This window comes from Lactuca virosa, chromosome 7 (assembly GCF_052849685.1).
Source record: "Lactuca virosa cultivar CGN04683 chromosome 7, Lactuca_virosa_CGN04683_v6, whole genome shotgun sequence".
NCBI classification, from domain to species: domain Eukaryota; kingdom Viridiplantae; phylum Streptophyta; class Magnoliopsida; order Asterales; family Asteraceae; genus Lactuca; species Lactuca virosa.
In genome coordinates, this window is record NC_136432.1 from 71,949,791 (window position 1) to 71,965,004 (window position 15,214).

The 15,214-nt window shown below is 32.8% G+C and overlaps 2 protein-coding genes and 1 pseudogene across 2 annotated transcripts; 2 read left to right on the forward strand and 1 right to left on the reverse strand.

Moving 5' to 3' along the window:
- Window positions 1-4,931: 4,931 nt before the first annotated feature.
- Window positions 4,932-8,465, reverse strand: LOC145126766 (WD repeat-containing protein VIP3 pseudogene; annotated as a pseudogene).
- Window positions 8,466-9,587: 1,122 nt separating this feature from the next.
- LOC145126767 (uncharacterized) lies at window positions 9,588-11,802 on the forward strand. Its single transcript, XM_079062070.1, has 6 exons — window positions 9,588-9,638; window positions 9,753-10,108; window positions 10,347-10,389; window positions 10,959-11,028; window positions 11,115-11,171; window positions 11,481-11,802. Exons 1-5 carry the CDS (start codon window positions 9,588-9,590, stop codon window positions 11,156-11,158), a joined length of 564 nt encoding a protein of 187 aa, XP_078918196.1. The 3' UTR covers window positions 11,159-11,171; window positions 11,481-11,802.
- A 66-nt stretch (window positions 11,803-11,868) lies between these two features.
- On the forward strand, window positions 11,869-14,625 carry LOC145123237 (uncharacterized). The gene is made up of 6 exons (XM_079058449.1): window positions 11,869-12,163; window positions 12,932-12,982; window positions 13,058-13,491; window positions 13,879-13,997; window positions 14,112-14,203; window positions 14,358-14,625. The coding sequence occupies exons 3-6, from the start codon at window positions 13,417-13,419 to the stop codon at window positions 14,417-14,419; spliced, it is 348 nt and encodes a 115-aa protein (XP_078914575.1). The 5' UTR covers window positions 11,869-12,163; window positions 12,932-12,982; window positions 13,058-13,416; the 3' UTR covers window positions 14,420-14,625.
- The last annotated feature ends 589 nt before the right edge of the window (window positions 14,626-15,214 follow it).

Here is a 15,214-nt window from a genome sequence, read left to right on the forward strand (position 1 = left end):
TTTGTATTTCAAATAATAAAATGTTGTAGTTAAATGTTTTTAATAAAAATGTTTGGTGTGAAGATGTTACATAATTATAGACAATAAAAAAAGCCTATTTGTCCATATCAAAATTAATAAATTTGGAGATGTTATAAAAATAAAAATATAAAAAAGAAAATACTTCAAATTATATATAGTCACAATGTCGTTGTCTGGTTCAAACATATATTAGGTAATCAACAAACATAAATCCCTTGCATAAATTTTTTTAGCATTGCACTCCCAAAATTCTCGAAGACTAACCAATAATAGCATTGCACTTTTTTTTTTTCTAAAATAATAACATTTTCAAGGTTTCTTAAAAACTAACCAATTATAATATTGACGTTTAATAATTTTTGAAAAAAGTAACCGGCTAGAGTATTGCACTTTCATTTTTTTTAAAACTAACCGGTTTTAGCATTGTAGTTTTAGGTTTATTGAAAAACTAAGTGATAACTGTGACATCCCCATTTTCACGGCCAAAAGAGACGAATTTTGTTTATGCTTTATAAAAATCAGAGTACTTCTTTTAATAAAAATGTTGTGGAATTAGTTCCCATTAAAACATGATAAATACATTATCAAAGCATTTCCGAAGAAATGTATTTTTATTCACTTTAAAACATTTGGGATGTCATCGTCAATACAGAAACATAAGCATAAACAGAACTTACATTCATTTACACTAGTGATCTACATCTCTTTTAAATCTCTCAGTGTAAAGTAGCTTCATATTGACACCTGTGATACAAATAAGCTTGAGTGGGTCAGGTTGGGAAACCTGGTGAGTACATAGGGTTTTCAACCCACAATAATATAATTATTATGTTTAAACATCAAACAATCAACCCAATTACCCATCCCCATTATCTTCTTTACTCTTAAGGATCTACCCTAAGATTCAGCTATTCCTCGTTCATTAATTCCTAAGGATCATCCTAAGGAATCGGCACGAAATCCATCGTTTTCAGGGTTTACTCAACAGGCACTAAGTCGCATAGTCGACAGGGTTTATACAACATACACTAAGTCGTATAGTCGCCAGGGTTTATACAACAGGGTACATCTGGTGGACACGCAGTTCAAAACATCTGGTGAACACGTAGTTCAAAACATCTAGTGAACACGTAGTTCAAAACGTATGGTGAACACTTAGTTCAAAACATATGGTGAACACTTAGTTCAAAAATACCTAGTGAATACGTAGTTCAAAAACACCTACAAGTTACGAGCCTGCTAGTGTTCCACTAGACTGTCTAGAATAGTCTGTGGTCGTCATCTATACTCCGCTAGATGACTAGATCATCAATAACATCGAGGTCTCTCATTATTTTATTTTATCACACAACAACTATGACATCTACCCATGTTTTACCCAACATATTTTGTAGATATAAAATACACATACAGTTTAAATCATTTAAAACATGTATAAAATCGTTTATCCAACATAGATAGCAAGTATACAGATAATATGCACACATAACACATAATTTATATAAAATACTTCATATCTATGTGTAAGATGAAAGTAACTATGCACTCACTTGAAAAGGTGGTGATTCTGAACTCAGACAGCGCTTCGCTTCTTAAAAATAATTTCCTTCGGCGAAACCTAGTATTATTACCACTAGAGTTTAGTCTATTATTCGTCGAGACTAATTAATAGTCTAGCTATTATTACTATTATATAAGCGTTAAAAAATACTTATATAACCCATAATAATAGTCCAAGTACTTATTATAAGTTCCTAATAACGTTACTATAATTAAATAAAAGCTATATTAAAAATAGCGTAGGCGTAGCTCACTTACAGCGGGTTTATAGAAAACCGGGCTTTGCTTGGAGCACAGTTCCCGAGCCGAAAAGCTCTTCTTCTCGGAGCCGTCGAGCACTCCGGGGCTTCCGCCTCGTGCTAGGGAGGTTCCCTAGGCTTTTCAGGGGGGGGGGGGTTTGGGGCTAGAGAGAGGTTCTAGAGAGAGAGAGAGAGTAAAGAGAAGAAAGAATGGGAAATGTGTGAAGAAAATGAGGGTGGGAGAGGTTCTATTTATAGGGTGAAAAATGGCTGAAGTTGGTGCCACATGTCACCATCTAGTGGAAAGACTTGGGGAGAAAACAATGACCAAGATTTTGACACATCACCCATTTTCGCACATCACACTTCCGACTTCTAAAATCCGTAACTTTCACATTCGACCGATCTTAAATTTAACAATACGAGGAGATTATACTATTAAATATCCGCGTAAAATTCATAACTTCTACATACAGACTCTGTTTTTGTCTGTCTTTTTACCGTTGAGTTCATATTAATGAGATCTTCAATTCTCATTTAGGTCGCGTAGGCCAAAAACCGCTCGATCTAAAATTCGAGTTTCGGGTTGTGCACTGTTAAACCAAATCTTAGAAAATTCATAACTTCCTCATACGAAGTCAGATTTGGGCGTTCTTTTTTTTGTATGTTCTCGGTTTAACGTATACTACAACTTTTGTTTAGATTTCTAAGGCTAAAAAGTCCTCCATCGTAAATTCACTATTTACGTCTCCCTGTGTCGCGCCGGTTTTGCCATAAAACTTCGACGTACCATAACTTCTTCGTTATAACTCGGATTTCAACGTTATTTATATGTACGGATCCCTTGAGACGTATTCTACAACTTGGTTAAGATTATTTATTCTAAATAATCTTTTGTCAAAAAGTCGTTTTCGACCCCTATTATCTCTAAATTGACTAGCTCGGATCTACGGGCATTACAATAACGAAATTGCACATTCTTTTTCTTTTGAAAACTAGCCGGTTTTAGTATTACCCTCTCATATTTTTTTGAAAAACTAAGCAACTGCGCTTTCATTTTTTTCTTTGAAAAACTAACCGTTTTCAAGATTTCTTAAAAACTAAACATTGATGGTCAATTTTTAAAAAAAAAAAAAAAAAAAACTAATCAGTTATAGCATTGGATTTTTCATACCCTAAAGAACCAAGACTGACTGACAAACGTAAGTGGCAACTGACAACGAATACAACATGTTTCCGAAAGAAAATTATTTTCTGGGGTTTTTTTACTGAAATGAAACCATCTCAGCCGCCGCTTTGCGCGGATACACCACTAGTATGTATATATATATATATATATATATATATATATATATATATATATATAGAGAGAGAGAGAGAGAGAGAGAGAGAGAGAGAAAGCACAACCAATTATCCATGTATATATATAAAAATGTTCATATTATTTTTAAGTTCAGAAAAACCCTTATATTATTATTTACGTTTTAAATAAAACAAAATTGCAAAATTTTAAAAGAAATGACCTGCTAAAAATATTATATGACATACATATCTCTTATATTTTCTTGATTGTATGCGAAAACATATCAACACGTACATTTATTTCGATTACTTTTGTTCGATTATGTTCTCCATCCGAAATTATACGATTAATTTTCCCTCCTTAACTAATCCTTTTTATCATAATTAACATCAAAGTTGTATTAAAAAACAAAAATATAAGCAACATCAGATTTGTAGTCGTCAATTTCTCTTAAAAACTCGTATTTTGGTCTTTTTCAAATGGTAACTTTAATATAAAAGTTTTTTTGAACATAAAAACAATATAAATGTTTTTCCACATATACATGTATAATTAATTGTGCTTTTCTGTATATATCACGAATTAAAAATAAAAAATTAATAATAACCACAATCAAATAATGTATTTCTTGTTCTTTCTTAAAAAAAAGGAATAAAATAACTAATATGATAAAATGTATATATGTTTTCTCGCTTCATTTATTATTATGCTATTCAAATTTCCACAAAGTGAGAAACACAAAATTTTCAAAACCATAAGGCTAGGCACGATGTACACACCATATGCACAAGGGACATTGTTTATGTGGCATGCATGACCATGTGGACCTCCTCCCCAACGTTGAGAGGATGTGGTGTGGTGTTATGTGAGGCAAACTACAACCCACCACACCTTGTTCTCTCTTGGGTGGTGCATCTTCAAGACATGAGGATGATGAACATCTCCTCTTCTCACATAGTCACATGAGGCACGTGAAAACTGATATGACAATGGGGTATGGAGTGTCCATCATGCACAACCTAACTATAGGAAGTAAAACAAGACCAGAGTTGTTTACAAGATTTGAAATTTTAAGAGACTCTGAATTGTTAAGATCTGAATTTTTAACAGGTTGGCGAGGTCGGTGGAAGGGAAAAGAGAGGCGGTTGTGTGAAAAAAAAAGAGAAGAAGAAAAAAGATTTGCCAACTAGTTGTATACGTAATGAATCTGGTTGTCTCTAATGAGAATTGAACAAAAGCGTAATTTCGTTGGGTTTTTTTCAACAAACAAAACATGATTGAGGTTTTTTGAACGATTTTGAAACTTCGTTGGTCTTGCGAGTCATTTTCCGATATTTAATTACACGTCATAAGTCATGTCATTAGTTGACTTTCATTAGCCGGTTGACCATAAATGAGAAGTGAACGAAAGTGTAAGTTAGTTGGGCTTTTTAGACAAAAGGTTAAGTTCGTTGGGTTTTGTTGAATAGAAAAAACATAATTGGGTTTTTTGAACGGTTTGAAAATTTCGTTGGGCTTATAAATCATTTTCCCTATTTTATATACCTTATATTATATATACCTTAGCCTTGTCTCATTATAACATTCTACTTCCATTTCTTTCTATACAACATTGTACTAATTGTACTTCAGAATATTTACCCAATTATAACATTATTACAATTTCTTTTCTTGTAACTATTAACAAGATTATAATTTGAACTTTTTACCAAACTATAGCAGCAATTTACCGTGATTTACTCATCAAGATCAAAGATTTTGCTAGAACTATAATACTGATTCTGAAACCTGCAACAACACTAATTAAGTCTTCAATATATGTTCCATGTTACAATGAAAAAGAAAGTACAATTAACAAACAAAAAGCAAAACAAATGGAAAAAAAAAAAGTCAAAGTCAAAGAAAGTCAAGAATAGTTGTAAAGTGAGATGCTTTTATCATTTGATACACTTGCAAGAAGACACCCTCTAACACCACCTCCCCCACCTTCAAACTTCACCCCCCAAACCTGGTCTGTATGGTTAGTCATGGTCTGAACCGCAACCCTCATTTTCGGGTCCCACAGCTTCACGGTTTGATCACTTGACCCTGATGCAATGGCTGCACCATCTGGGCTCACATCAACACTCAACACCCAACTAGAATGACCTGACATTGATGAAAACAAAGTCTTTCCTTCTGCATCATACATATGAATACGTTCATCATCTGATCCTGAAACAAGAACTCTTGGGTCTAATGGTGAATATGCAAGAGAACGAACAGGCATTGTGTGGCCATCGAGATGGTGAAGAAACTTGGCTCTTTGAACATCGAATACAGAAATGGATCCATCCATTGATCCACATGCTAGTTGTCTTCCATTAGGACTCCATGCAACTGAGAGAACGAATTTCTTGTTGTTGCCTTTATCAGAGGGCTTTGTTCCTTCAGGACGTGGGATTGATAATGTTGCTATGAGTTTCCATTCTGCAGTGTCCCATAGTTTCACTGATGCACTGCTGCCTCCAGCAACAGCAAGAGTTGTACCCTGTCAAACACAGAATCATCAATCTTTTTATGAATTATGATATAGGGTTATTCAATGAACAATGGAAGTTTTCGAAGATGTAGCTCTAAATCACCATGATAAAACAATTATAAATTAAATCATAAAAAGATGTCACGACAAAATTTTGATAAGTTCAAACTTTGTGGTACTTTTTGATAAATTCAAACGTACGGTTATTTTTGATAAGTTTTTAGTGATCAGGTTTTTTATTACTCTTTTGAAAGATGCTTATCTCACAACAAATGTCGACGAAATCGGCTCATACGGTTAGGTTCGTCCAAACTTTGATTTAAAGAGGATTTCACCATAAAAGTTCCAAATAAAAACCGTTTCCAAAAAGCCTAGATATCGGCAGGAGAGAAACAACATTTCACTACTAGAAAACATGAGGTTTTCCTACGGAAAATAGCTACGGAAAATTTCCGTAGCTAATTAGCTACGGAATCGCTACGGATCAGCTACAGAATTGGGTGCCCTAGTTTAGTAACGGAATAGCTACGGATGGTAGTCCGTAGCTATTCCGTAGCTAATTATCTACGGAATAGCTACAAAATAGCTACATATGTTAATCCGTAGCTATTCCGTAGCTAATTAGCTACGGAATAGCTACAAAATAGCTACATATGTTAATCCGTAGCTATTCCGTAGCTAATTAGCTACGGAATACCTACGGATACTAATTACCTACGGATTAGCTACGGAGTATACTTTCCGTTAGAATTCTGTAGCTAATCCGTAGCTAAGTAGCTATGGACTAGCTACGGATTAGCTACAGATTTTTCTTATTTTCGATTTTTCGGGCACCAAACATCGTTTTTTTCGCTTCGTTTTTTTCACACCTCTACTATACATGATTATCTATATATTCACCAACTTGTAGCTATTAATATCATTCATAAAGTCGTGTGCCCCTTCGGGATCAAGTACTCGTTTCACAGTTTAACATTGTAATGCCTATACTTTGCACCAACTTGTGATGGATTATGTTTGTATATGTATATTTATATACATGAATGAGTTGTGGTATATGTGTACGTGTATATGTGTATGTATACGTGGTTGTGAGATGTATGTGAACGTATTCATAAGCATTATAGTGTTAAACCACTAAACGAGTAATGGAACACGTATGTGCACACAACTTTATGAATGATATTAATAGCTATAAGTTGGTGAAAATATAGATAATCATGTATAATAGAGGTGTGAAAAAAACGGAGCGAAAAAAACGACAACGTCGTTTTGTTTGCTTCGTTTTTTTCACACCTCTACTATACATGATTATTTATATTTTCACCAACTTATAGATATTAATATCGTTCATAAAGTTGTGTGCCCCTTCGGGATCAAGTACTCGTTTCACAGTTTAACATTGTAATGCCTATACTTTTCACCAATTTGTGATGGATTATGTTTATATATATATATATATATATATATATATATATATATATATATATATATATATATATATATATATATTTATATACATGAATGAGTTGTGGTATATGTGTACGTGTATATGTGTATGTATACGTGTTTGTGAGATGTATGTGAACGTATACATAAGCATTATAGTGTTAAACCACTAAACGAGCAATGGATTCCGTATGTGCACACGACTTTATAAATGATATTAATAGCTATAATTTTGTGAAAATATAAATAATCATGTATAATAGAGGTGTGAAAAAAACGGAGCGAAAAAAACGACGTTTGGTGCCTGAAAAATCGAAAATAAGAAAAATATGTAGCTAATCCATAGGTAATTAGCTACGGATTAGCTACAAAATTCTAACGGAAAGCATACTCCGTAGCTAATCCATAGGTAATTACCTACGGATTAGCTACGGAATATGCTTTTCGTTAGAATTCTGTAGCTAATTAGCTACGGATATTTCTTATTTTTGATTTTTCGTGTACTAAACATCGTTTTTTTCGCTCCGTTTTTTTCACACCTCTATTATACATGATTATCTATATTTTCACCAACTTATAGCTATTAATATCATTCATAAAGTCATGTGCACATACGGGATCCATTACTCGTTTAATGGTTTAACACACGTTCACATACATCTCACAAACACGTATACCTACATCATGATGATGATGATGATGATCATCATCATCATCATCACCATCATCACCATCATCACCATCACCACTATCATCATCATCATCATCATCATCATCACCACCACGACCATCATCATCATCATCACCATCACCATCATCACCACCACGACCACCACCACCACCATCATCATCATCATCACCATCATCATCACCATCATCATCATCATCATCATCACCACCACAACCATCATCATCATCATCATCATCATCATCATCACCACCACACCACCATCATCACCATCACCATCATCACCATCACCACCACCACCACCATCATCGTCATCATCATCATCATCATCATCATCATCACCACCACCACCACCACCATCATCATCATCATCATCATCATCATCACCACCATCATCATCATCACCATCACCATCATCATCATCATCATCATCATCATCATCACCACCACCACCACCACCATCATCATCATCATCATCATCATCATCATCATCATCATCATCATCATCATCATCACCACCACCACCACCACCATCATCATCATCATCATCATCATCATCACCATCACCATCATCATCATCACCACCACCACCATCATCATCATCTGCATCATCATCATCATCATCATCATCATCATCACCATCATTATCATCGTCGTCATCATCGTCGTCATCATCGTCGTCATGATCATCATCATCACCACCACTATCACCACCACCACCACCACCACCGCCACCGCATGATAATAATAATAATAATAATAATAATAATAATAATATCAATAATATTAATAATTATAATAATAACCATCATCATCATCACCACCATCACCACCACCACCACCACCATTATAATAATAATAATAATAATAATAATAATAATAATAATAATAATAATATCGGTAGTAATAATAATAATAATAATATTTGTAGTAATAATAATATTTATAATAATAATAGTATTAGCAATAATAATAATAATAATAATAATAATAATAATAATAATAATAATAGTAGTATTAATAATATTAATAATAATAATAGTATTAGCAATAATAATAATAATAATAATAATAATAATAATAATAATAATAATATCGGTAGTAATAATAATAATAATAATAATAATAATAATATTAGTAGTAATAATAATATTAATAATAATTATAGTATTAGCAATAATAATAATAATAATAATAATAATAATAATAATAATAATAACTAGAAAGGTTACCCCCGCTACGCGGGGGCCAGAAGCTTTCAATGTTGTTTCCGAATTGATAAATATGACAGACATAGAAAGTGCAAGGATGAAAAGTCTGGGCTTTGCTTCGGACAAAAAATGCAAAAGTTTTGACTGCAAGGACCAGAAGTGTGAAAATGGCTACAGAATTAAAGGGGTAGGAATTAGCAACTTTTTAGAAAAGGGATCAAAGTTGTCAAACCGTTAAAGTTTTGTGGCCAAACTTTAAATATTAAAAGGTTCCAAAAAAGTGTAAAAATATTGATTGCAAGGACCAAAAGTGTCAAAATGGGTAAAGAATATTAAGCAAAGTTGCCAAAAAAACATCCAAATTTAGTATTCCTAACTTCCAACAATAATACAGGGACCAATTCTGCCAAAAAAATGGGAAGTTGAATGGAACACAAACAAAATGACATGAATAAATTAATTAAAGAAGTACAGGGACCGGATATGTAAATCAAGGGACCAAACCTGGACAAAGTATGCCAAGTTTACTATTCCTTTCTTCCACAACTTTAATATATATAATAATAATAGATTAAAGGAAAAGTAGTTATTGTATATGAATGATTTAGGGGCTATTAAATTCGGATGTGGCATGCCCGACCGGATGGTAAAGCTTGTGACTTTGATGATTGATACCCGAGTTCGAATCCTACCCAACTTTTTTTTGTCCCGTTTTTTTTGTCCCGTATAATAAAACTTCTCTTAAAACTTCTCCTCTTAGGGCAAAACCGCGCTCCTCTTGAGACAAAACGCGATTTCCTACTCCAGACTTCTCCTCCTTTCTTCTCCCTTTTCCGCTGTCTCCTCCATTTTTCCGGTCCTCCGCTCCTCAAACGCGATCACCGCTCGTCTGATCGATTTGCTGCCTCCATCTCCGAAGAACAGTTGTCGCCGCAGGGAGACGCAGACGAACACATCCCCTTATTCGACGAAGACGCAGCTGTGTTCGTCCACCCACCTTCTCCGTTTTTCCGACCGACAGTCCTGGTCGCCGTCGCCATCTGCCCTCCCCATCTCGCCGGCACATCTGCCCTCCCAATCTCGCCACCTCCTTGCTCGATTTCTTCCCCAAGAAAGGTAAAACCCTAGTTTTTTTTTATATTACTTCATGTATACAACTTTAGATGCTTAATTCATTGATAATGTTGATTTGCTTTGTTGAATGTGAAGCTTTAGATTATATTTTAGGTCGAATTTGAGGTTTTAGATAAAAACTTTGAACGCTATTTATAACTTATTTTGCCGTATTCCATACACCCAAGTCTCCCACTAACTTTCTTTTACTCTGTCTCAAACAACGATCAACTATCAACAGGAGAAATGGCTTATCATCAAAACATTGGAACATGAATGAGAAGGTATAATATACACGGATCATGATTTGTGTGTATTTTTCTTTGATTCTTGTTCGAAATATTACCTTCACTGCTTCCTCTCCTCAAAAGCTAAATAGATTTATTCCTTGATTTTAACCACAATATGTTTGCATTGAGAAAATGAAGCTTGAGATCAAATAGTCGGCCATCTATATATTTTGAAAGCAGGTACAACAAACAATGAGAAGTTGAAGAGTTTTGCATTGAGAAAAAAAAACATACTCTTGGAAATATAAATACATTAATGCGTATAATTAAAATCATTCAAGAATCAAATAGTCAAAAGTAACTTAGTTTGGAGTTGGAAATGCGAATATGGGATTTCTAATATATATATATATATATATATATATATATATATATATATATATATATATAATCGGGTCTTAACGGGGCGGATAGTGTCATATCCGTCCCCACTGTGGATACGAAATTTAAGCCCTGTCCCCGCCCTGTCCCAACTCATATTAAATTATTGATGCTGTAGAATGACAATAATCTATGAATAATTAATAAACAAATGAATAAAAGTAGGTTGCTATTTTTGGCAGGTGCTTCCTTTAGCCCGTGAGTTTTTGCAGCTGCTTCTTCGTGCTAAACTAATGTTCTTTTATTTTGAAGGTGAGTATACAATGGTTCATTATTTTTTACAATAGTTTATTATTTTTTACAATCTACCAAGCAATTTTATTATATATTTATTGCAGGTGTATATTATCATATATTAAAGCATGCAACAAGCATTCTATGAATCAAAGACTGAGGTATATCTTAACATTCTCTAAAATAAATTAAAAACTTCAAGTACTAATATTCTTGGATTGTATAATATGGACATATATAATATGCACGTATCAGATGCTTTGCATGTTTCCATTGGTTGTATATACGATTATGTCATTTAATCCTTTAATTATATGTCCAAGTTGTATAATAATAGTGTTTATTATTTGACATATTATACTACTACAATTCATATATGTTTCAATCATAAAACATCATAGTAACATCTATTATAGATTATACTTTTTCATTTATTGGTATATATTGATACCTTTTGAAATGCTTCGCAGAGAATCACGAAGGGAATGCACTCTCTCAACAGATGAGTTGATGTAAGTAGATTTCAAAGCTGTCAAGATTAAACGGGAACTGTTAAGACTAAGTGCATCAGCAACAACCTCTTCGCTGAGAGAAGAGTTAAGTAGAATAACAGCCCATTTTAGAACATTATATTAATTATAACATTATAAAAATGTTGGTGCATCTATGCTAATAAATTCACGTTTTAGTGTTGTTTCCTTTACCAATTCTAACCCCGCAACGCGGGGATTATTCCCTAGTTTGGGACAAATGTGAATTGAATGTGTTATTTGACAAAATATTGGAAATTTTTTTTTAAAAAAAAATTTATAAATAAAACGAAGTTAGCTACGGATTTCCGTAGCTATCCACTTCCGTAGCTATTTAGTTCCGTAGCTATTCAATTCCGTAGCTATTCTGTAGGAAATCCGTAGCTATTTGTTTCCGTAGTTATTCCGTAGCTATGGTAGCTACGGAAAATTCCGTAGCTATTCCGTAGCGATTCCGTAGCTATAATTTTCCCACGGGCCATTATGCTACAACCATTTTTCCGTAGCAATTCCGTAGCTATCCTCGTATAGCTACGGAATAGCTACGGATTGTGCTGTAGCTATTGTACCAGTTTTCTAGTAGTGTTTAGAGGCAAAAGCGTAAAAGTTCTATTCGATTTAAGGTAAAATCTCGTATCAAGCTGTCGAATTTCTTATGATTATCGCTTTGTGAAGAGATTTATTGATTGTTTGGTTGATTCTTGCACTCTGTATTGACCAAAAATCGAATCTATTTATGGTTTTCTATATGTTTTTAAATTCTTGGGTTTGTACATAATTGATGTTAAATCCCTATTTTTTATTAAACAAAGTTGATTATTGCTAATAATATTACTAGGAGTGGAGACGTATAGTACAATATTTCATAAACTTATGTATGCATGAATCAGACAAAACTGAACATCAGAAATCGTTAAAAAATCACAGGGCAAAGTGCAAGAAACTGTACTTGTTTTTTTTTTCCTTATTAATGCATTTTTAGAGCATTTTACTTTAAAAGATTATGAAACAAATCAATATGTTTTTATAGAAAGTGATGTGTAAATATGGGAAAAAGTTTTAAATTCTATATTTTTATATAAAAAACTATCCATATATATCAGGTCATAACATAGCATCAAACTTTTATTATTTAAGACAGCTTATTGTGTACAAACAAGTAATTAAGCAATATTAAACCAGGGGATTTTTAACTATGCCATGTCATATTAGTCGTGTCACCTAAAATTATTTTTTATAATACAATGCGTGCTGTAAATTGTAATAAGGTGAAAAAACAAAGTACAATGTTATATTGCCCAAAATTTATGTTTTAGTGTAAATCTCATTAACTATGGTATCGGGCAACAAGTCTTTACTCTTAATCTTGTTTTTTTTCTTTTCTTTTGCAGTTCCTTACTTTTAATGGACACCAATCAAGTTACTAAAGAAGAGATTTTGTTGTGAGTCATTTAAAATTTATTTTTTAAGCATATCTGTTTGTCGATTATGTAATTAGTTGTAAATTTTGTTTCCAGGTTGACAAGATACCTTCTTGATTTCTTGAGGAGATGTGGGATAAAGAGATCAGTTGATAAGTCAGGGAAGCACAAATTGATGATCAACAACGTATGAGTGTTAAATTTTTTTTAATCCTTTTTCCTTTTGACATGGTGAAGGGATTTGGGATCTTGTTTAATCGTGTTTTCTTGGTTTATGAATTTTATGTTCATTTTGTTCCTAAATAACCAAGAAAGTTCATAGACATACTCTTTTGTGGCTATTTCAGTGAAATGGGTAGACTTTTTCATAAAGGGTATATAATTTTATGTTCCTTTTTATATCTAATATCACTCGTTGGATCATTGGAGGAATATTGTGAGTTGTGGAAGAAAGAATGCAGGGTCCTATGGATTATTGGACCAATTTCTGTCATAAAAAGCTCAAAACGCTAAGAGAAAACACTTTTCAGGTGATCTTTTTAGAAAAGAAACTAATTTTTCTTAGTTATGTATTATGGAGTTTGTGTTTCTAAAGTTTCATATTTCTTAGATAAATTACATTTTTGTGCCGAGCATAGTTTTTTTTTTTTTACCGCAAAAGTTTTCCCTTGCAGTTTGGTCCTTATTTGTAAGCTTTTTTGTCCCCGTTCCAAGTAAAAAGACTATATTTTTTTGACCAAAATTGGAGAAGTCAGCTATACTCAGGGACCAAAAATAGTTACTTTACTTGGAACAAGGAAATAAAGATCAAAATTGCTAAAGAAAACATTTCAGGACCAAAACTGCAAAAATAAGCTATACTCAGGGACCAACAATGTTATTTACTCTATTTCTTATCTTTTTTATATAATTGTCAGGGTAACCCCTTAACTATTACAACCACAAATCAGCAACCCTCGAGTGTGGATCAATCAGGAATTGAAGTTTTTAACTTTCCAGGCGTGATCACCGGTTCATCAAGAGTTTTCTTGTTGATGTGAGTCATTTCAGTTATATTATTGATGATTTATGATGCAAGTCCTTTGAATTTTATTTTTAGTAATGCATATGTAGTTGTTATGTGTGAGTGTGTGATTTTTGTTTTTGACAGGCTAAAAAGATACATTTTTAAGTACATCATGAGAGATTTGCACCCTGATCGTTTTGCTAAAGAAGAAGAAACTGATGCAAAAGAACAAGATGGTATGTATATATCTTGACACATTGCATTTTGTTCTTTATTGGTGTTTTCTTGGTTTATATGTACATTTAGTTTCAAAATAACCAAGAAAATTGCAATATTTTTGTCCCATTGACCATTTTAATCTTGACTTGGAAATGTTTCTCTTTTTTTTAGTTGGATCCGGTTCAAAGAAACGACGCCTATGCACCGGTGAAAATGTGAAGATTGAGAGATGAGGGTATACATAGTTTTAGGATACTTTTTTTTTTCTTTTTTTTCCTTCTTCTGGAATATATAAGAGTGGTGGGGTTTTACTATTTAAGAGTTCTGGATTGGTGATATATTTTTTTTTCCTGTTAATGACTCTACAACAGTCAAATCCTTAGGTGAAAATTTATGACAAAGATTACAATCAATCAATCAATCTTAGTTTCTAAATATGTTGGGGATAACAACTAATAGAATATTAATCAACTTTGCAAGTTGTAACAACTCCAAATGCTCCATCTACAATAACCGGGAATGTCCACAAGCGTAAAGTAGAGTGTTTCATTTTTTTTTCATATAATTTTTTTTATCACCTCACATGTCATGTCACTCTCTACACTACATCATCTTTTTAGAAGATGGTTGTCACACCACCACTTCATCAAAATAATTTCCATGTCATCTTTTTTATATGTTCAGAAAAACTTTATATTATTATTTACGCTTCAAATATAACCAAATTGAAAACTTTTAAGAGAAATGACCGGCTAAAAATATTTAATGACATACATATCCATCATATTTTCTTGATTGTATGCGGAAATATGTCAACACCAACATTTACTTCGATTACTTTTGTTCGATTGTGTTCTCCATATGAAATTATACAATTGATTTTTCCCTCCTTAACTAATCATTTTTATCATAATTAATATCAAAGTTGTACTAAAAAACAAAAATATAAGCAACATCAGATTTGTAGTCGTCAATTTCTCTTAAAAACTCGTATTTTGGTCTTTTTCGAATGGTAACTTTAATTTAAA